Here is a 23,749-nt window from a genome sequence, read left to right as displayed (position 1 = left end):
TCTTCTTTCCTTCCTTCCTTCCTCCCTCCTTCCCTTCCTTCCTCTTTCCTTCTTTTCCTTCCTTTCTCCCTCTCTTCCTCCCTCCCTCCCTTGTTTTTTTCTTCTTTCTTATGTATGTTACATGCAAGTGGAGGTCAGAAGACAATGTGTGTGGGGGTCTGTTCTCTCTTTTATCAAATGAGTCATGATCAGACTCAGGTTGTCAGGCTTGGTGGCAAGTATCCTTACCTACTGAGCCATCTCACCATGCACAGCCCCCTCATTCTAAGTTTTGAATTTATGGCTTTAAACCAGTATGTACTTATTGTGGTAATAATAAACAGACTGCTGTGTTACATGGGAGAATGTGATACTCTATTGTACAAATGAAGGTTGAACAAGATAGAGTAAATGAATAAAGGCATGACTTAAATAGATAGCTTTCTAATGTAGAATTTAAAGCATCCCATTACCTGTTTTAGGCCATATTTTTCTGTTGCTACTTTTAACTCTTATTCTACAAATTAATTAGTTATCTATAATAACATTAGAAAATATGACTTTGTCAAAGCTTATAATTGCCATTTCTGTAAATATGACAACAAATTATTTAATACTTTAGGGTTTAAAAAAATAATAATAAACTCAATCTGTTTTTGAGAAAATAGTAACATGTTAGTCTGAGTTCTTTTTTTCCCCAGACAGGGTTTCTCTGAGTAGCCTTGGCTGTCCTGGAACTCACTCTGTAGAACATTCTGGCCTTGAACTAACAGAGATCTACCTGTCTCTGCCTCCCAAGTGCTGGAATTAAAAGCATTCTCCACTACTCCATGGATTGGTCTGAGTCCTTTAAGACACTCAAGTGGCTTGCCAGTTTGAATTGGGTTGATCAGGAGTAAAGCTTTGCTGGGAAACTGTATTTGCTTCAGGACACTACAGGTAAGGACAGCACAGGCCATGGTCATGGGATTGGCCTGCCCCCACACTCTGGGCCAAACTGGGAACTAGCAAGCGGTGCTCATTTATCATGGCTCACCTTGTGCTCTCGAGGGAGAGGAAGGAGAAGAGCTAGTGAAAGACTTCATAAAGGTGGAACTTGATCCCAGGAGGTCTGCCCGGCCAGGGCTGGTCCTGCTTGAACTCTGATCCCCTAAGCCCCTGGGTGGGCCCACTGCAGGTTCGCTCTTCCTCCGTTTCCTAAAGTCGCCGGCCATGCTTGCAGAGCTGATAATAGATGGAATCAGTTTGGTTGGTTTTGGAAGAGGTTAACATGTGCACAAGGAAACAGATGATCGCATTAGATAATGACATAGCACCTAACTTCAAACTCACAAAGCTGTGGGGTGAGAAACATCTTCCTCCACATTGACAATATATTCTGTAGGAGCATCCTTTTAAAAATGCACAGTTCTCATTTTTAAAGGGAAGTTTCAAGTAGCAGAGTGTCTGACTGGACTGTATAGATTCTTCATATCCATGTGTTAAGCCAACGATGCAGAGGGAGTATTAAAGATTGGATTGCTGCTGAACATGTACAAACTTGTGTTATTATTTCCCTAAGTGATCCATTATAACAACTACTCATTTAAGATTAACTCATTTTTGTTTTATGTATTATGAGAATTTTGCTTGCATATATGTTGGTTTACTACACTTAGTGCCTAGTGCTCGTGGAGGTCTGGAGAGGGCATAGGATTCCATGGAACTGTCATGTGGGAGCTGGAAGTCTTCGCATGAGCAGCAAGTGCTCTCTTATCCAGAGCCTTCTCTCTAGTCCCAACATCCCTTTTTAATAGCATTTGTGTTGCATGAGGCATTACACTTATTTCAGAGTATATAGGAGGCTATGAATAGGTTATCTGTAAGTACCATGCCTTTCAGAGTCAGTAGATTTTAGTATCCTTGGTGTGTCCTAGGAACCAATCCACTGCAGAATCAAAAGACAATTGAGCAGAGAGCTCCTCTATGCCTATCCTTTTCTTCTTTAGCATCTTTTGTCGTCACATCTTCTATTGGACATTTGTAATAGCTAGTGGCCTTATCTGGATGTGTCATCTCTCAAAGTCTGTCTTTGACATATCGGGTTTATGCCATCCATGACATACTTAGGGGTTTATAAATGTGTAATCAAATATTTCCATTACTAGTGTGTCTTGTAGCAGACTTTTACTCTCACAAAAGATCTCTTGGGTACCATTTTCTAATCCATCCCCTTGTCTTTATGTTTCCTAAAAATCATAGCACTTGTACACAGTTGGAGCCAGACAATATGTGACTCTTTCAGGTTGGTTTCTTCCATGTAGCAACGATTTTTTTTTTTTTTTAAATCCATGTCCTTTAAAAAAATAAATTATTTTGTGGGGCTGGAGAAATGGCTGTTCCAGCACCCACTCTTGGCAGGTGTTTATATATTTTATCACAACTATCTATAACTCCAGTTCCTTGGGCTCTAATACCCTCTTCCTGCATTCATAGATACCTGCATGCAGCAGACACACACACATGCACTCAGGCACACACACAGACATCAAATAAAACAAATACTCCTTTAAATTTTTTACTTTGTAAAAGCATCTCATGTCATCTAGCCATGAGGCTAAGGATGACCTCGAATTTCTGACTGTCCTGCCTCTACTTACCAAGTGGCGAGATTACAGCCCCGTGTCACCATGTGTAGTTTTTATTGTGGCCTTGGCGACTGAAGCAAGGGTTTCATACATGGTAGGTAAACAATCTACCAAGTGTAGTGTGTCTCCAGCTTTATCTATGTCTTTGGTCTCATGATAGCTTATTTCTTTTTATCAATGAACAATATTCTATTATATAGATGAGCCATAGTTTCTTTACTCACCCACTTACCTAAGAAATAGCATCTAATAACATCTTCATGGAATCTAGGACTTAGCAGTTTTGAAGGAAATGCTGCAAATGTATAAATGCAGGTTCTCTCTCTCTCTCTCTCTCTCTCTCTCTCTCTCTCTCTCTCTTTCTCTCTCTCTCTTTCTCTGTGGTGTGTGTGTGTGTGTTTATAATCACCCTTTAAAGTATGAATTTCTGTACAGTGAACTTACTGTTCTTGGGAATTTAGTGTAAGGATTTTTATTTGAATCATGTATTTTTTCCATATAATAGTTCTGACAACATGAATCTATCTAAAAAGATGACAAAATAGAAGAAAGGACCATATAAAAGGAAGTCATCTAGATAAACAGGTCTCTTCTACCTTAAGGATTCTCTTCTGCTTTCCTAATATGTTGAAAAGAATCTTAGAATGGAATTCCCATATTTTCTATTTAAGATTAAAAAAAGTTTAGTTGACAAGTAAGCTGTTAAAAATTCCTTTCACATGGTTGTAGAAAATGGTGTTGATGGTTTATAAAGAAAGGGAGGGTTTTTTTTTTTTGATCATAGTTTTGAGTAAGGTATCATTTAAGGAAAGCATACAGAAGTGATTCAATACACACCATGAGGTCTGGTACTTAAAATAAGAATGAGAGTTAGATGATTACTTAATGAAATGAGTATTTCAGCTGGGAAGCTGACTACTGAGAAAGCTATTGCTGGCACAGAGCATTTGGCTAGTGTAGTCTCACTAGGTCCTTACCTGCTGGGTCTTTCCAGGCTTCTGTCTATGGAGGACTGATAGATGGAGACCTGGTAAAATAGAGCAGTAGTCCCATGAAAAGAATTGCCAGAGAGAATTCCACTGACTTGTTACCTTTGAGTTTTGCATTCTAAAAAGGATACTCTAAAATATTGCAATTGTTTTAGAATCACTTATTGTCTTTCGAAAGACATGTCTGAGTTCTCTTTTAATAGACCACACTGCGTTCTGTGATGTCACACAACCGAGACATTCATTTCATCAGGAAGAAGAAATATCAGTAACATTATCATCAGGAACACTGGACTGAATGAAAGGCTAAAGGTATAGTTAGCTTTAACTTCAGGGTCTCAGCAACTGCTAAGTAGGAGCTTCCTACGTGAAGGACTGACTTTTACTTTGTGTAAGAAAATATTTGTAGTCATCTTTAAATCCTTATAAATCATAACGTGCTTTATAATTTCATGGTTAGTGTCATGTGTTATCTTGACAATAGAGCATACAAGCCTAACTTGGCACGTCTTTCCTCTATAAGGGCATATGTCACGACACCTTCATAAAGCTCACAGAATTTGATTTGTCTGACAAGCCCTATACCCAATATTTTACTTTAATTATATATTACTGATTGAGAATGGAATATTACCCATAATCAAACAAAAATATCTATTGTCATGAAAATATGCCTTCTTTATTTAGACAGAATAAGAATATTTAATATTTGTACCTCTTAGAAGACTCTAGGATTCTTATGTTCTCAGCATATATAAGAATAGAAAGAGGCTCTGCTATGTTCATAAGTTTCCATGATTATTTGAATTTGTGTGAATTGCAGACTAGAAAGTAAGGAAAGCATAATATGGAAGAAATATAACAAGTGAAATCATATTAAGTAATTCGGCATGTTTGCATAAGTGGTATTAGGGAACATCAGAGCAGTGTCATCTGTAGGTCACAGGTCACACAGTTGACCATTAAAAGGGTCAGAATATCCCTAGAGAGATCAGAAATGTGAACCCGCAATGATGACAAATGTAGGCAATATTATAGTATAAAATAAAACACTGTATGAGAATTGATACTGTCTCAGAGTTAAGGCAAACTGTAATGAGCCTTCTTTGTTCTTTTTTTTTTATATATATATATATTCCAAACAAGTTAATATCAGTTTAAAAGGATTTTTAAAAACACAGTTGTGTGTGTGTGCATGTGTGTGCATGTGTGTGTGTGTGTGCACGTGCATCATGGTGTATGTGTACCATGTTATGTGTGTGGAGGTCAGAAGATAACTTGAAGAAATCAATTTTCTTCTTATACAATATGGTTTTTGGGGATCAAATTTGGGTCAGAGCTGATCTAACTTGCCAACCCATAATACCAGGCTTTGACTTTATATATCATGAGAGAAAGTTCAGTTGTCAATTATAAAGCAATAATAAAAATTAGATTAATAATTAAGACAAAACCTTGTATGATAATTATGATACTCTACCTGAAAAAAAAAAAAAAAAAGAGTTTCCAGAAAAGAACTAGCCCGTTTAACCCAACGCCATCTATGCTTCATGCACCGGACAACTGTTTTCACATGACAGGAGGGCATTTCAAGGATTGGCAGACATTAAAATCACCATTTCTGCTAAGTAATCATCAATTAAACTCTGCAATTAGGCTCTTAACTACTCTTTAAGAAATGTTCCAAGTTAGCAACGTAGAGGCTTCCTTCTGACTTTTGCAAACAAATGTCTCAGTTGCATTTGATTTAAAAAATATGACATTTGGAGCAGATACTTGCTAGAACCAGGTACTTGATAAATTACAGCTTAGATATTACCTAATAATTTACACTTTTTGATAGCATTCTCATACAACTGTTTTAAAATACAGATTCTAAATATCTTGTGGCAGTCTTTCTTCTTACACTCTGGAAGGCTACGTTCTTAAGTTAGCATCCTAGTTAACACGCTATTAAAGTCGCTGCTATCTCTCAGCCCCCAAAAGATACAAACACACATCTTAACTGTTTTCAGACTGCTTAAAAAAAAAAGATTTATTTATATGAGTATACTGTCGCTGACTTCAGACACACACCAGAATAGTGCATCAGATCCCATTACAGATAGTTGTGAGCCACCACATCTGCTGAGCCATCTCTCCAGCCCCTCAAACTGCTTTTTATTAATGTAGTGTTTTGGCTATTACCTTAATATAAGAAGTGCATTGTTAGGTCTTTCCCATCTCTGCCCTCAGTAATTATATTGTGTCGGGTTAATTTCCAGAACCCATTTTGTACAAATTCAATAATTAAAATGAAATTGTTTCTAGACATGCTAAGCTTTAAACACATCTACTAGGGATGGTAAAACGTGTGCTTTAAAGGAAATAGCTCTGGAAGGAAGGTGGGGCAATTAGTGATTTGTTCTCTTGACAGCCATCTTAGGAGGCAAGTGTAGGTACATCCCTTAAAGTTATTCCATTCCACTTTTCTTAATGAAAAAATCCCAAATGAATTCAAAATGATGTCTAAATCCTGTTTCAGTTCTCAATGAATCAACTACTTTGAAAAAAAATCCAGAAATACCTGCTAAAAATATCCAAAGAAAATATATATACATATTTGCTTTTCTTTTTATAAATATCTTTTTATAATATATTTAAATATATCATAGTGAACTTAAAAAAAGATATACTCAATATGATAAAGATATCCCTTTGCCCAACTGGATTATAAATCTAATGAAAGTCCTTCAACACAGTAATATAGTTTTGGTGTGGAAAACACGAGAATATTTTTTTGACAAAATTAAATTTCAAAATAAGTTCTTAGGTTTGTTCATACGCTGAAACGATAACAAAATGTACAGAATAGACTTGCTTGTCTTACTTAGTTCTCTTTAGAGAGTAGATCTTGCTACAAAACTACTTGGAAAATTACCGAACTCAATACTGCACAAAGTTCCTGGTTGCCGATTTTTACTTTTTATTTGATTTTTCTCCAGCTACTTCTCTGTTTTAACATACACAATGATGCTTATTACATGATCTATAATTGCAGTTTGAACTTTTAGAAATTTGAATATTTCTCCTTTCAACTCCATGTCTGCATTCTGTCCTCCCCACTGTATCAGCACAACCATCCTTCACATGTGCTCTTCTCTTACACGTAGCTTGAGTACGAGCTTCGCAATGAAATGGTATTAAGTGTTGTATTCACTTAAGAATGCAAAGCAACCATTGTGACAAAATCAGTTGGTTCTATGCGCTTCTATCTTGGCTGCTTCTGAGAGCACCCGTGGGAGGCCCTTACAGGCCAGAGAGCAAGCAGGACAATGACATTTGTGCTTATGTCTTCTAAGTGATTTTCAAAATAATCTTCTGGTTTCCTTGTAGAGGACAAAGTTTGGCTTAGGGTCCTTCCTGTTCTTTTTCATACTATCTTTTCCTCATCCAGGTGAAAATTCACGTGGCCTGGCAGAAATTCTTCACCTGGCTGGTCAGCTGATTGTCATGTGCATTATTCTTATTTCTAGTTCATGAGTGTTTTACCTGCGTGCATGTCTGTGCACCATGTGTGTGCCTGGTGGAGGCCATAGGAGGGTGTTGGAAATGGAACTGTGGATGGTTGTGAACTGCACCTAGGTGCTGGGAAACTAAGGCAGGACTTGGGCAAGAATAACAAGTGCTCTTAACAACCGAGTCATCTCTCTTGCCCTACTCACAAGCTTTCTTCTGCTGAGATCTCAACTAAGTTTTATCCCATGGGACAGTGATGGCTATCTGCTGTAATGACTACCTGGGCTATAAATGCCAAGAAAGATTAGTAATGCACGTTAAGGATGTGGAACTGGGAAACTGGAACTTGCATGCCGGGTATTCATCATTTCTATTCTTGACTGATGGTCAATTCCACAAGTTACGAACATTTAGGAAAACTAAGGAATAACAATAACATTTAGGAAAATGTAAGCAATAAGTATCTGATCATGGAAAGAAATTTAAACTTTGCTTGAAAAAAATATACACACACATATATATTTCTGTCTGTTTGGACATAGCACACTTGCCATAGCATGTGAGGAATGTTCTTCATCCACAGTGGGTAGGTTGCAAAAATGGAAGTCAGGCCATTGGTTTTCACAATGAATAATTTAGCCTAATGAGCCATCTCCATGGTCCAATAATCTAATCTCTAAGTGCAATGAAAAAGTGGCTTCTAGGAGCCATGTAGTAGTACATTGCTCAGTTTATAAAAATGGGTAGTTAATACATTGTCAAAGTTTTTTGTTTTTAATTCTCATGCTACTGAGTATTATAACTAGAAGCAACAGTTGGAAGATTCATCACCTAGAATTCAGAAATAGCCAACCCCTTTTCCCCGTCTAGACAATGCTACTACATGCAACACAGTGATACAAAGAGAGTTTTCAAAACCACTTGGAACAGCACAGTGAGCTATAACAACACAGATGCCTGGGTTGACAGTAACAAGGAGGAACCTGGAAGGAGAGAAGAATTTGTCTTTACCTCGTTGGACACACCGGAAGAATGATCTTGAACATAATCCAGAGCCTTTTTAGGAGGCTGGGTGTAGACGCACCACAGAAGCAGAAGAGATGGGATGGAGGAGAGTCAATGCAGCGAGTAATGAACATGTGGAAAAGGTGACAACAGTTAGAAACTGAGTGCTGATAGCATCAGGTACACATAAAGAGTGACAGGGACTCTAGCAAAATGGCAGCCAGGGAGCGAGAGTGCAATGCTGGTAAATATTCTCAAGCACAGCGCGAAGCTGCCTTTGTTCAGTTAGTAGATTTGTAAGCTCAATTCGTCAAATTGAAATCAGCACTCCCAGTCTTTGGCCACAGCAGATTGCACAGTCTATTCAGGAAACGTTGGAGAAGTAAGGGAGAGCATGCTGGTGAGAGACCCTGTGTGGCTGAGAAGGATCACGGAAAGTGCTGGTTATTTGGGCTCGACACAGAAATTGGTACAGTCTCTAGAAACTACCCAGTAACAGCAAATATATAAAGCAAAAAAGGAAAGCATTTTCCCAATGAAATAAAATACATTTGTTATAATAAGAGGAGATGTCAGGAAAAACCAGGAGGAACTAATCCTTTTATTAGGTAGTAGAAGTGCCAGGAAACTTTGTTTAATATTCATTTATAGTCACCTTTGATATAGTTCAATAAAACATAAAAGGAGGCTAATCAAGGCTGCATTTAAATATATAAAAGGGACTCACACAGCCATCCAGTAAGGAATAGGTGATCTGCATACTTATAAATCCTTACATGGCATGGTAATAAGAAAGAATGGACTCTGAGTTCTAATAATATTGCTGGACAGTGAATAAGTGACATGCTTTCTAACCATTTAGGGGTTGTAAAACCCATGTCACAGACAGTTTCCTGATTCAGCCTGAAGGTCTAAGGAAAGTTATTTGAAACCTGAGTTGACCCAAACAGATCAATCAGATACCACAAGGTTCGAACTGGGGGCTTTCTGCATGGGCCTTTAGGATCAGAGACCTGCTGGATGTTCATGAGGCTACAGAGCCGAGTCCACAGGGCATCTTAATTCTCTCTTCTTGTTATCTCTCCCATTCAAAGACTCGTTTTACTGTGGGAATGGTCTGGTAATACATTATAGAGGCAACGGATTTTCATTGTTGTATGACAGGCTTAGGTTTAATTAATGACTATTTTGGGCAAATTCTTTGACCTTTTTGATCTATTTTCTCATGGTAAGAGTTGCATCAGGAAGATCAAGTCTTGAGTTGGGGTTCAAGCACTCTGCAGGGGTTTGATAATTTCTCAGGCAACAAGAACTATAGTAACTGTCATTCTTGTAGACAGCATGGTACTTGTTAAACCAGCCCAAAATGTGCTGTACACAATACAGTTCTCCCCTAAAGCCGTGCTGGTGACCTAAATATTCCAAGACAGAAACTACCCCAGCATGCTAGATTTGTAATTAATTAGATGTGATTCTAATGCATGATTTGGAAAAAAAAATATATGGAAAGCCAATGGACACATTTAGGCATTTGTTACCAAAGCGAATTTGCACAAAGCTGGAGCCCACGTATTTAACACATCCAGCTTTTGTTTCTGACATGACACCATCTCCCTTGTGACAATTAATATGCTTTAAAAATCAAACAACATTCTCCTATTTGTCTTATAGTAATTGTCTAGCCTCACTTACCGGACGTCCAAACTCCAGTTCTGAAAAGAATTTATACCAGGGCTCATTTTCTAAATCTATGTCAGCTGGATTTATGCGACCCGTCTAGAGCAGATGTGAAGGAAAAGGGGGAGGAAAAGGCACACTGAGCGAAGTGAGGGAAAATGCCATGTGGTAGGAAAACTCGCGCTCATCCACACGCAAACATGCATCGGACTCATCCAACAAACCTCCGCAGGACAGAATGGAGGAAGTGAAGTATAACGAGGATATGCAAATGAGGGTCGTGACATCACTCGGGGGCTCCTATTGCCCCCCATTGCTCGTTCTTTAGCCTGATGCATGAACTAGGGAAGGTATCCTGGCCGTGATAATGGGGATGGTGGCACATCAGTTTGTGAAGATATGTCCAACCAAGGCACCGAAGGGCTCTCCTGGACTGCTCAGTCTGCTGTCCCTGACAGTTGGCAGCAGTGGTCTGCATTGTGCAGACTTTGCAGATGGGGCAAGCTGGAACATGGAATGATGGAGATGAGGGTGTCTGGGAGGGAGAGAAGTAGGGTCCAGGGGCAGGAAGAACCCCAGCTGGGACAGGGATCTGACCTTGCCTTAGCCTCAGAACAGAGGCTGAGCTCAGCTTCCCCACAGCATGAGAGAAGGTGAAGAAGGAAGGCGCTCACCCGGGTGGGAGAGAGATCTGGGGCACTCGGACGGGGTGCGGGGACACAGCTCCTGGGTGGAGGGGAAGGGCTACGCAGGCCATCCGTTGAGGGTGACACTGGGAGAGGCTTCCGGCTGGGTTCCCTGGGAACAGGTGTCGGAGTTGTTGGGAGAGGGGGCTGTAAGAGAGAGGGGTGAGGAAACACTAGTTCGTTAGACAGGGGCTCCTGATGGAACCTGGAGGGTACCAGCTGATGCTAGTCCTGTAGACTAACATTTCAGGACGGGGCTATGGCCTGAGTGACGGCGGAGAGCAGATTTCTTATGAATGACCCACCATAGCAACGACCTGAAGGTCTCAAGTCTCTCCCAAAGTGAAGAAATATCCCAGTTTGTGATTCAATCTCCCCCTATTGACTTGGAGCTAAAGAAGGGTGTGGGTAAATTAGGCTTAGCATAGTGGATAGAGGAGAGAGGGTAAGGGGTGTTACTGACTTGCATAAGTGATTTATGAATGCTGGGTTTAAGACAGAAATGCTTTTTTGTTTTTTGGAGGGGAAACTGGGAATGGAGAAATTCGCATATATAAAAAAAAAAAAAGAAATGCTCCGGTTGATAACATAAACAGTTGAGAAAAACAAACACAATTACATTAGCAATAGGACACAGACACACAGCCTTTCCTTAACTGAGTTGACATTAACCGTTAATGTTTTTTGTGATACATACCAGGCTGGATGCTGTCATGGTGGTTGCTTGTCTATAAAATGATGCTCAAAGTGCTGAATGTGTCCCTAGCTACTTCTTTCATGTATCTCATGTCCCTAATGAAATGTATATAGTTGCATTGTATAATACATTAAGTCAGAAAAAATTCTAAGGAAAGTTACTTGGTTCCCTAAAAGCCATTCATGCCAACGAAGAGAAAAGCTCTGTGAAGCCCACAGTGCCCTCCAGGAGGGCTGCTAAACACCCACCCCTTCAATCCCGTATTATTCCCTTAGAATTCTCAAGGAGCTCAAGGTTTCCCACTGAGTTGCTCTGTAACTCTAGAGTGCTGGGGGCATTGAAATACACCACATTAAAAAAATAGACACTATTTTGTCATGAGCTTAGTAGTAGTGAAACATCGTAATGTTCCATGGTCATTACATCTATTACATACTATTACATATCATTACATGCCATTGCATACCATTACATACTATTGTAGTGTTTCATTGACATTACAATGATAGAAAAGTTTGAGGCATCGTAAGAAGACACTGCAGAGACCAAGCTTCTGCGGTGTATTAATGGTGGCGATTATAAAGACTGCGGAATAACCCTGGGAGTTGCTTGTGACCAATGATGAGCGAAGAGCACTTCATAGTGGCACACTTGTACAGTGGTTGATGGCATCCCGAAGTGGGTATCTGGATGGGCACATACAGGAACGCATGTATACGCAAAACACGGCACTGTTGGGTGAGCATTGACAATGGCCTTGTAGCATTTAACTTTACCTTTAGCATTTGCCCTTTGGCTATGAGCTTGCTTTTGCCATCACTAACAATCGAAGTGGCTATTCAATTAGAACGAGAGCATGCTGCGGAAGCTCTGAGGTATTTACCCTAATTTTTGTCAATGCTACTTTTGGTTTCTACTTCAAAATTAGCAGTGAAATCTGTTAGAATACTCACAGTAACCAGTTCCCACTAGCTTAAAAGAAACACGTGAATTTATAACTGCTTTCCATTGAATTAAAATTTTTTGATCGACTAGTTATAGGAGTGTTAAGTGTTAGTGATGAAATGTTACTTTTCTCCAGTTATTTAGACAACACCATTTACAACATTTAATTATTTCATAGCACAAGGTTGCTAGAGCCTTTATCTCTGAACAGTTAACGTTGAGAGGATTGGTTAGGAACTTTTTTGATAGTTCAGAGAGCTATACTGTCTCCTAAACAGAAGAGAAACCTCGAATTCTTCCAAACTCTATGGTTTCTATTGCTGGATGTTTAGTATCTATGAACACTCACTTTTAAAATTTTTGCTTTCAGCTACCATTGGGATGACCTACACCTAACAGGAGTGTTTGATTTTGCTCGGGGACGATAGGAACTTGTCAGAGCAGTGGTTCTCAACCTGCGTGTTTCCTGAGGCAATTGGAAAACATGATATTTACATTATGATTCATAAAAGTAGCAAAATTACAGTTATGAATTAGCAACAAAAATAAGTTTATGGGTAGGGGTCACCACAACATGAGGAATTTGAGAACCATTCTGAGAAGGGGAAAAAAAGTTGCTTCAAAACACATGAACACTAGGGGGCAGCAAACTTAACAAATAGACAAGCCTTTTGACTCCGCCTTGACTTAAAATCAATAGCAAATCGACAGTCCGCATTCTCCTTTGTGGAGATACATTTCTGTACTAGAATCTGGGGAGAGGAGTAGATAGCTATGATTCTGCTTCAAACCCGAAAATAGCAATTTCAATAAATAGTGAGGGTTCTATGTATTAAAGCTTCAGTCTATAGTCACAATCAGATAGTAGTACAGAAAGTCCCCCAAATAGAGACAAGTCATCCTGAGCAATTCTGGAATGTCTTGAGTGGCAGATTTTGAGCAGAGCCTTTGCTTTATCGGCTAGACGTGCTGGTGAACTCCTGAATTGCAAGTACTTAGGAGCCAGCAGGGAGAGGATGGTGAGTTTGAAATCAGCCTGGGGTGTATAAAAAGACCTTCTCTAAAAAAGAACAAAACAAACAACATCAGCAAAATAACCCTCAGCAGACACCCCCAAAAGCTCAGACCCTCCCTAAAAGGAGATGCCAGAACTTGAACTGTCTAGTTGAGTTCTTTTAGTTATACAATAATTAAAAGTGTCCTGTAGCAACCAGAATTACTCCTAAAGGACCCAGAAACGCTGCCACAGTCAGTGATACATATGCAGACCGTCAGATAACCGAAGCATAGGTGCATAGGCGTAGGATCTCTGTCAGCATTCCCTCACTCCCCTCACATCAGAGAAACTCGTCTTCATAGGAATCCACTAGGGGACAACTACCTCTCAGTATAATTCCCGCCATGGCGGCAGGAGACCAGCTTCTGATGGACGGGTGTCTCTCTCTGTTTTTTTTTCTGTCAGTTCACACAAACAGTCTATCTCTGGTGTGAGAAGAGCTTTAGATACAGTAACACCAGGGCTCACATGTGATTGCTCTTGGAAAGCTCCCTAGAATGCGTGGTTTTTAAACGTTTTCCCAACATAAAAGCCTTTTGCTGTTTCCCAGTCTTCTTGCTGGACACACACTTTCTATGTTATCCTAAACACACTGGAGGACCTGCGTTTGTTCTTGTAAGTGCTCATTGGCTTTTAAGCTTCAAGGCATGGGTTGCTATGCTTTCTGTTTGTTTTTCACAGAAAATACTATTGCATGATGGGAAAATTCTTCATGGGTCAAACCATCAGCTATAACTTCTCAAATTTTTATAGCTTTAACTCTGAGTAGTAATTTCTGTTGATGAACCATTTTCTCTGGTGGTTTAAATTGTCTTTCCATTCATCCAGTGTGTGTTTTCTTTTTGGTTATCATTAGATGGAAACAGAGTTACTGTATCGAAGATAAAAATGTCTTTGTGGTTTTTTTTTTTTTTTAATTATTAAGCATAAAGACAATTAACTTGGCTGATCTACAAGTATATCCAATTCAGACGATCTGTTACACCTCTGAAGTTGCTATGATTGTCATATGGAGTCTGTAAACTGGAAATGCAGTCTAATCTGTAGATCAAGTCATTTAATACAAATTTCTGGTGATCGTAGGCCTCTTCTGGATCAGATGTTAGGCCTACTTAGACAGCACTGAAATTTATAATCAAATAAAATATTTATGAGTTTCAAAGAAATGCACTTATTTTTTGTCTTCCTGGTAAAGAATATAAATAGATATAGCTTCAATTACGAAGGATGAAGGCAATATCCTGTGCCTCCCCCCGGGGGGGCATAAGGAGTTCTGCTGAAGCACAACTGTTCTCTCATAGAAGCTGAGCTAGAGTTATTTGAGAATTCTATCTGTGTGTCTTGATGGGGACTCAAGATAGATTCAATCTCTCGTCCTTTTTTATCCATCCACTGCAAAGGTAACATGGGTTCCATTCACTTAGTCACGCAGGAAGTTATTTACTGCACAGGTACTGCATGCCAGGCATGGAGTTGGGCATGGAAGAGAGTGGATGCTCTGTCAGTCAAGGGGCCCACTTTCAGGGAGCCTCGTGTGTACAGTGAGGAACCCAGACAGGTGGACAGGTGCGTGGTAAGGATGTCAAAGTGGGAACTGAAAGGATCTAGCAAAAAGGGTTACAAACCTTGCTGCTGAGGGTGAACAAGCCCCTAGGCGAAGTGTGCCTCTGATAAAACTCGGGGTGGGGGTCGGGGGGTGGAGCTGAAACTGATGGAGAGGTCTTGCTGAGTGCTTCCGCAAAGATCTGAAGCCCAGAAAGCCCGGAAATGAAAGGGGCGAATGAAATCACAGAATTTGGGTGCGTTTTTTATTTGTTGTTAGTTTTTAGTTTTGTAAATTGGATCAAGGGAGTTAGGTTCTGTTCCAGGGAAAAAGTCAGGAGAAAATGTGGAAGGGGCAGGCTTTTTTTTTTTTTTTTTTTAAACAAAAACAAAAACAAAAAACCTAGTGATTGGATTCACTAATCAGGGAAGCGAGCGGGCCACTTCAACCCAGACAATGGACAACTGTGGATCGGATGGGCCGGGACATTTCTCATTGTGAGTAGGGATATTAAGTTCATAGAAAGTGAAGGGCATCCAAGAATATAGGGAAGCTGTCAAGGTTGCTGGAAATCAAACAAAACGGCATAGGACTGCCTAGCGGTTGTCTATCATTTTTAAAAATCAGAACTGAAGAGAACAAAGGGATACTCTCAAAATACCTGGGTAAAAAGTCAGAAGACACACAGTCATGAGGCCTTGAGATTCACACACCATAATACCCTCTTAGTTAGCAAACCTACTCACTCTCCCATAGTCTGAGTCTTAAAGACTCTTAGCCGGCCTCAAATATTCTTTCCCAACTAGCTCTTTGGCTTGTTTGTTTCTGTTTGTTTTTTGTCCCAATTCAAAGTGGGATAAATTCAAAATTGATTTTTAAAAAGGCAAGAGTCTCTCAATAACAATGATTTAGCAAGGCTTGCTCAAAATTATATCATTGACTCTCTCATATCATTTGCCATAACTCTGGCTCCCAACAAAATAGTCTAGGAAGGCTAAAAATGTATGCCTTGTGCTCTCATTTCCTTCCAAGTTACCAGTTCCTCCCATTCATCTTTTCCTGTGGCTGAAGAGGTTTGTCCATAGCAGAATCTTCGCCCACGACCATGGCTTCTGATCTCCCTACCCTCTTAGACCAGTCAAGAATACTTGTCTTGCATTATAGTTACCCTGAACCCAGGTTTCTGGGAAAGTAAGTAACACGAACTTATTATAAGTTAGCCACTAATTATACTATACTTGAAACCAACAAAATAAATTATGATGAGTACTAGTGGCTAGAGGAGACATCATGGTAGTGATGAAGTACACCAAGCAAACGTTTGCCTCGACCATGTGGCATTTGGTAAGCGCTGCTTCCACCTCCTGATCTGTAAAGTAGGAAGTTTGTGCATCTGCTTTATACAGTTGTTGGGAAGCCTCCATAAGATGAAGAAATTGTTACTAATTATAGAGCCTGGTATATAGTAGATACCTGCTGTTATTACTATCACTGTTATTAGTAGTTTAAAACAGAGAGCCTTCAATGCTTATGCCCACAAACTTGTGGAAATATTACCCATAACAAGGGGACCCTATAACTGAACTATAACAAGGAGAATATTTTAGATGTGCTTCCATTTTCACCATTTAAGAGGTTTCTTATTTTTAGTCATACCATAATCCCAAGAGCCTCATAAATCATTAGATTTCTATTATAATTTAATCTAATAAATTAGTAATGTTGTATTCCATTGAATTTTAGTTTGGCAGTTTAACTTTCTTGATATTCAAACAGACAACTTAGGAAATGGGTTATAATCCAGAGCTTGGAATCAGTTTATGTTTCCCTCATTTTCAGTCTCTCTGTTGCAGCCTTATCATGCAAAGAGATTTGAATTCATTTGAGAAAGGCAGTTGAACTATGTGACTGGAAGATCTTTGAACATAACTCAGGAACACAGCCACAAAACACAGGGTTTCCAACTCTAAATCAAGGTTACTCATGGTCAAGGCTGTCCAGCTAAGTCTCAGGGTCGACTTTGCAGTCTGTACTAGTGTGATGCTGGTGTGTGAGCCAGAGGAGCTCTCAAAGAGAACACCAACAGGTTTTATCTGGAATCTTTTTTGGACATACAGAGGAACTGCAGAGTTTTGAAGAGGTCTTGAGGACACTGATCTCTGAGAAAGAAACAAGGGCCAAGGAAGACACTGCTCTTTGCTTAATGGAGGCAAGTGGCCTTTCCCAAGTCCTTGCCCTGTTTAGTTTGTGTGTTACTAGAATAAACAAACAAACGAAAAGACTATAAAGAACAGTGCAATCTTGATCCATTAAAGTGGTAATCAGGAAGCTTGAGACTTGGTAACCTGAGAGGGATTTAATAAAAACGAATTAAACAACTTGTTATGGGAAGTATGTTGGGGAAAATTTCTTCTTCAGTGAGCTAAATAATAGGAGACAGACATAAAAGTCAAGGTACTCATCTGCCTGGGACTGTACATCGGGGATATAGACTCAGGACTTTCTCACTGGCAAGATAGAATAGCAAGATATACAAACCATGACTAAAAATAAACACGATTTCTCGACAATGTCAAATAAATGGGATGAGATTCAGGTTTGCTTGGGGACCCCCATGGCCTAGCAAGCTGGCTTTCGGATCAATGACAAATGCTTACAGGTCTTTCGTGCTGCAGAATGGATGACTTCCCAGGCTCATATTCAAAAATACTCCTCGGCTCCGATCGAAATTTCCTGGTGTCCACCTTTCTGTCTGGAGGGTCCCAGTCATGCCTGAAAATGAACAGCAACCCACACTGAAAGCCCTGTGAGGTTCACCATGGTCCATTTCACAATGTTAATTTTACTAGAAATTTACTGGTTTAGTGTGTCTGTGTACATGCGTGAATGCATGTGTGCATGCAGAAGAAAAACTTTTGGAAATCAATGCTTTCGTTCTACCACAGGTTCTAGGGATCGAGCTTAGATCTTCAGGATTAATCAACAAGCAGTTTTCTTGCTGAGCCCTGAGAGATTAAAACAAAACAAAACAACAACAGCAATAAGAACAAAAACCCTCACACAACATCTCTCTGGCTAAGAATGTATGGAATTACTATATATGTTTAACTTTGTATAAATGACTTAGTTTGTCTTTCATTCTACTTTTGCGAGTGTGGCTTTGGCTGCAAAACCTCACAAAAGAGGTTTGCAGACACAAGGTTAGGGACTCATTGCTACCTCTGGGTCTCTGATGACACGCCTGTCTGAGTTTGAAGTGGCAGAGTGTTCTGTGAATCTTGGTCAGTTTAACCACCTAGTGACCTGGCTTCCTTGATCCAGAGTGACAAGAAATAATGCACATAGCGGGTTTGACCATATTTCTTGTGAATGGCATTGGAATTCATGCATGAGAATTACCACTGCATCACTTGGGCTGACATTTATAGGGCTAAGCAAACTGGAGTGGGAGACCCTCTAGTGTGAGCCTTGTAATACTCTCCCATGGGAATCTGATGTTTTCTTTGTATTGATACCATTGAGAGTCTGTCAAGAGCTCTTTGCAAGTGCACTTTCACAGGAGGACTGAGAACACCAAACTCTACTGGGCAGCCAGAGCCAAATTAGAAAACTTGGAGAAGCAGAAGAATTATTCAATACATATTTATTTATTTTGTTTATATTTGAGAGAAAGGAGCTTTTATCTTTTGAGTTTGGAATTTCTAATTCCATGAAAAAGAATGAAATTGTTTTTCCATGAAATAATAGGCACAGAAGTTCTCTAAGAGAAAAGGAGAAGGAAGTCCTGGGTGTACAGAGAATCAGTGAGCTCCATCCAGCAGAGCCTGCACACCCTTCCCACTTCAGTTTTCCTACCTGTGAGAAACTATGTCCTGCCTGAGCATTATGAAGACAATTCATATAAAAATGTGCAGTTATAAGTATTTCTCAGTTTGAAGACATTTGTAATTCTACACAATTTGTAGAAAGAGGTATTAAGATGAAAATTCCTTGACATGTAGTATTTATTTTTGTTATCTATTACATCATGATCCTATAAATGATTGTCAACTACTCCTAATGATACAATTTTAGTGGTGTTGAGTACACTTTTTATGAGGTGTGTTTGGTGGTTTGCATGAGAACATCTGCTATAGATTCATATGTTTGAATGCCTGGTCTCCAGATAGTGGAACTATTTGGGAAGGATTAGGAGGTGTAGCCTTATTGGAGGAGGTGTATTACTGTTTTGAGGTTTCAAAACCCCATGCCAGGCCCAATGTCTATCTCTCTGCCTGCTGCTTACAGACCAGGATATAAAGCTAAAGCTCTCAGCTACTGCCCCATCATCTTGCCTGTCTTCTTGTCTCTAAAACTGTAAATGGAGCCCTAATTAAATGCTTCCTTTTAAGAGTTGCTTTGGCAGTAAGGGAAAAAGGTCAAGTAACATATAAAGGCAGGCCTACCAGAATTACACCAGATTCTCACCAGAGACTATGAAAGCTAGAAAATCCTGGGCAGATGTCATACAGACCCTACAAGAACACAAATGCCAGCCCAGGTTACTATACCCAGCAAAACTCTCAATTACCATAGATGGAGAAAAGAAGATATTCCATGACAAAACCAAATTTATACAATATCTTTTCACAAATCCAGCCCTACAAAGGATAATGGATGGGAAACATCAACATAAGGAGCAAAACTACACCCTAGAAGAAGCAAGAAAGTAATCTTTCAATAAACCCACACAAACCTAATTCCACCTCTTACAACAAAAACAACAGGAATTTGTTACCTGTTGACAATTACCTTTTCTAATATCTTAATATGAAAATTAATATTACCAACATATCCTAATCGATTGAAATCCAAAAATGTGAGGAATTAGAAATTTGTTGATTGTCATCCAATGGTCTCTCTAATTTAGTAATTGAAGAAATAGTTCCAATATTGACAATCTATATATACTTTCAGCTTGTTTGTGACAGTGTCTTGCTGTGTACAACATAAGGGTCTTGAAATCTTGCTTCTCCTGTCTTAGCCTTTTTATTAGTAGTATTGTTTATTTCATGTTTTTATACTATGCTATGGTTTTCAGAACAGCTTATATATTACAAAAGTATTTATACACCCAAGGGAGACATAGACAATTAATTTGGGAGGTGGCTTATAGGAAGAGAACAACAAAGAGTGAGACTAAATGTTTTGCTTGAGTTTGTAACTCTTGTATCAAGTTTGAAGAAGAGGACTTTATAAGTTACTCTTTCTCTGAGATGAATGCTTTTCCAAATTATCACAGCTAATGAAACAAATTCTTACCCACACCTAATGTCTGTGCCACCCTCTAAGCAGAACCATTGTTCATTGAAATAGTTGGTGAATGACTTTATGGATGGACCAACTTAATACACATACCATTTCTTAAATGAATGTAACCTGTTCTCTGTGGGCTGAGAATAAAGTCACTCACTCAAGTCAAATAGTTTTGACCATAGCAGGAAATCTGTATCCAAAAATCATGCCTACAATTCATTCCTCGGCGCAGCAGAATGGTCAGCTCTCAGCTTAGCTATGATGGAGGTAAAATCCTTTGGTGATGTGAGGTTCATTGAAGTACAGCCTTATTACAATGAAATCCAATGTCTAAAAATTGTTCTTATTTTGGGCTTGTACCACAGTAAGAGTCAAGATTTTAAGCTCTACTAAATACAAAACAAACAAACAAACAAACAAACAAAAATACTTTATATATTTATGTTCATTTAGGAAAATACTAGTAGTGATGTATTATTTTGAAATATACAGTTAATATGTTTGGAGTTATTTAAAATTTATATTGAGAAAAATGTATGTTTTTTCAGTATTGCTGTAGACAAGCATCTACATAAGACTGTTATATTGATTGTTGTTTTATATCAAACAACTTTTATAATACTCATTTTTGTTATTATAATATTTAATAAATGTTAAGGAATATGACAAAAAAGACGTTGTAGGTATTGAAGGGGGACTCTGGAAGGAGTTGGGGTACAAAAAGGAAACAAGAATGTGATTTAACTCTATTTACTTAAAATATGTTTTTAAACGTTAACAAATTCTGATAAATTGAAATCATGTAACTTTTCTCATCATAATGCAATAAAAGTTAAAAAAAAAAAAAGAGTTGCTTTGGGTCGGGCAGTGGTGGCGCACACCCAGAACCTGGGAAGCAGAGGCAGGTAGATTTCTGAGTTCGAGGCCAGCCTGGTCTACAGAGTGAGTTCTAGGACAGCCAGGGCTACACAAAGAAACCCTGTCTTGAAAAACCAAAAAAAAAAAAGTTGCTTTGGTAAAGTTATTTCTTCATAATAACAGAACAGTAACTAAGGCCGTATATGATAGAAAATACTTAAAAACCAGTAATAATAAACAACCTTTCCATTACTATTTATTAATTACCAGTAGAGAGAGAATAAGCTTTGGACTTAGGAGAAACCAAGGTTGAATACTGGCTTAGATTCTCTATTCATACAAATAGAGCAAGTTATTGTAATTTTCTTTTTTCTTTTCTTTCTTTCTTTATTTTTATTTTTTATTTTTTTGTTTTTTTGAGACAGGGTTTCTCTGTATAACCCTGGCTGTCCTGGAACTCACTTTGTAGACCAGGCTGGCCTCAAACTCAGAAATACACCTGCCTCTGCCTCCCAACTGCTGGGATTAAAGGCGTGCACCACCACTGCCTGGCTATTGTAATTTTCTAACCCAATTTTTCCTCTATAATATAGAACATGTCCCACTGGGTTGTTACCAGAATAAAACAATGTAACACAATGAAAGTGCTTAGCCCCATGCTTGCTTCATAATCAGCTTTCAGTAAAGATCACCAATAACAAGAAATATTGGCCACAGTCCTGCTAAAATAACACAATTGAAATGTGTTCATAAAAATTTTACTTGAGTGTGAATAGCTTACTTAAAAATATTTCAGTGGAGAAATGAAAATGAGAATCAGCTAAAATAACAGGCGAAAATGAGTCACAGAACTTGCTAAATAATGCCTTATTTATAATTTACAAATTTTTTCCCTTGGTTTCTAAAAGGCATCTTAAAATATTTGAACTTTCAAACCTGTGAAAACAAAATATTAATTGCTTAGTCTCTTTCTAATGTGAGGCAGCAGAGGGGGTCTGTGCCAATTGTTTCCAATTACTTTATTTTTATATGCATTTGTTTTGAGACAGAATGTTTCTGTGTAGCCAGTTCTGGCTTGGAAGTTACTATGTAACTCAGTGGCTTAGAACTCATGCCCCATCTTTATGAAGACTGAGATTACACAGTGGTATGCCATACTCTAGACCTCCTCAGCTTAGGAATTGGACCCAGAGTCTGTGGAGTGTATGGAGCAAGCCATTACCTCATATCCAAGGCCTATGGGCATAATCTAGTAAGGTATTGTATATGTGTGTGCACATGCATGTGTGTATAGGTATATATGTGTGTACTTATTTTGTTGTCATTTGTAGTACTCCAATAAATGTTCTACTTTAAACTACATCTACAATAAACTACATCTGTGGCCTCTGTTTCTTATATGAGCTTACTAAATAAAAAACAAAGGTTATGTCCCTGATCAAGCTTAATTTAGAGCGTTATGCTAGCATTACCCAGACTTCTCTGAAAGTATTCAGTATAATCTCTGTAGTAATGCTCAATATAGACGGATACGTCCATGCATAAATTCACTCCACAATGCTGGACTGATTCTTCACTGAGTACCATTATGGCTTATTTTTTATCCTAAGAGAAGCCATCTTTGGGGAAGGAGACTTACTTTAGTGTTGAAGACTGATCTCTTGGTCGTGGTGGAATGTGTGGGGGCGGCACTGGGGAGGGCGTTTCCTTAAAAGCATCCGTGCCATTGTCTGAGTGGCTTTTGGAAAGAGGTCTGTAGGTCTGGGTCTTTGCGGCAGGGTGTGACTGAGCACTGTAGGGTGAGTTGTACAGACCTACCATAACAAAGAAAACCAGAAAAACAGGCAAATAACTTAAAAAGTGCATTTAGTGGTTGGGCTCTTCAAAATCACCAATGATTTTGCAAAAATTATCAATAAACATATTTTAATGTACACATTAGGTGGAACATTGTTCATTAACTTATCAACATTAATTTATGAATGATTGTTTGTTAATTAGGCATCAATTTGTCTTGTACATAAGTATTGATTATAGTTAGTAGTCAGTCATTGCAGAATTAATGAGAATTCAGACTTTAGTAAAAATAGACTTACAGGCACTCAGCAAGGTTTGCTCTCAATTACAGAAACTAACACTTTAGGTAAACTTACAGAGGAAGATTAAAATGGCAGCTAATATGTCATAATACTGACATATGGCCATTGATATGTTAATTGCAACCCAACAAATATTGAACATGCTTATATGTATGAGGTGCTGTTCTCATATGGGAGATGGGAGTGTGAACCCTGCTCAACAAACTGCTACAAAAAGGTGAGTCATTGGAAAGAGCTGGTGACAGTTAATATAGTCCAAGGGAGGAAGACATCATAAGAATTAGAGAATGTTAGAAGACGATGGATAGAGGAAGATGGCAGGAAAACTATGCAAGACACAAAAGCCATGAGTTAGTAGAAGGAAGAGAGGGGTTATATGTGTTTTGTTGATGGACTGAAGGATAAAGCTCCCCAGACTTTATAGGGTAACATAACTGAGCTTCAGCTTATTCATTAAGGGAGACACACTGATTGCAATATTTGAAAAGATATAAAAATTCTTAGTTTCTCATTGTCTCAATCTTGGGCTAAGTCTATCTGTGCGGGATGGCTTCGCCATGCACGTGTGTTCCCGTGAGACCATAACATTGGACAACACCTGCTTGTTCCTAAGTGTTTCTTAAGTTCCACAGACTTCAGCTTGGGAGGTAACTCAACGAGGTGAGCTTGATGGACGAGAGCCAGGAAGGGAGTGTTTACTTTTTGGACTTCCTGAAATAATATGGGGATATAGAGTCTAACACAGAGATCGAGAGCTTGATGTTTATTTATTTATTTTTTACCTCCTCCCCCCC

General features: G+C 38.8%; 1 protein-coding gene across 38 annotated transcripts in view; it reads right to left on the bottom strand.

Annotated features, from left to right (window-relative positions):
- Window positions 1-23,749, bottom strand: part of Sorbs2 (sorbin and SH3 domain containing 2) — a 328,789-nt gene that overhangs the window by 37,947 nt on the left and 267,093 nt on the right. For 21 of the 38 annotated variants that reach the window (XM_031339657.1, XM_031339658.1, XM_031339672.1 and 18 more), the window contains 7 exons: window positions 22,496-22,670; window positions 17,361-17,475; window positions 10,450-10,608; window positions 9,791-9,874; window positions 8,105-8,161; window positions 3,584-3,633; window positions 1,016-1,203 (listed from right to left, as the gene is read on the bottom strand). In XM_031339657.1, the coding sequence (XP_031195517.1) occupies window positions 1,016-1,203; window positions 3,584-3,633; window positions 8,105-8,161; window positions 9,791-9,874; window positions 10,450-10,608; window positions 17,361-17,475; window positions 22,496-22,670 (828 nt within the window). The remainder of the gene's footprint in view (window positions 1-1,015; window positions 1,204-3,583; window positions 3,634-8,104; window positions 8,162-9,790; window positions 9,875-10,449; window positions 10,609-17,360; window positions 17,476-22,495; window positions 22,671-23,749) is intronic. The other 17 variants (XM_031339671.1, XM_031339681.1, XM_031339680.1 and 14 more) reach the window with 3 other exon arrangements.

This window comes from Mastomys coucha, unplaced genomic scaffold (assembly GCF_008632895.1).
Source record: "Mastomys coucha isolate ucsf_1 unplaced genomic scaffold, UCSF_Mcou_1 pScaffold22, whole genome shotgun sequence".
Lineage (NCBI taxonomy): Eukaryota > Metazoa > Chordata > Mammalia > Rodentia > Muridae > Mastomys > Mastomys coucha.
Note: the sequence above shows the minus strand (reverse complement) of the source record. Positions and strands in the feature narration are given on the sequence as shown.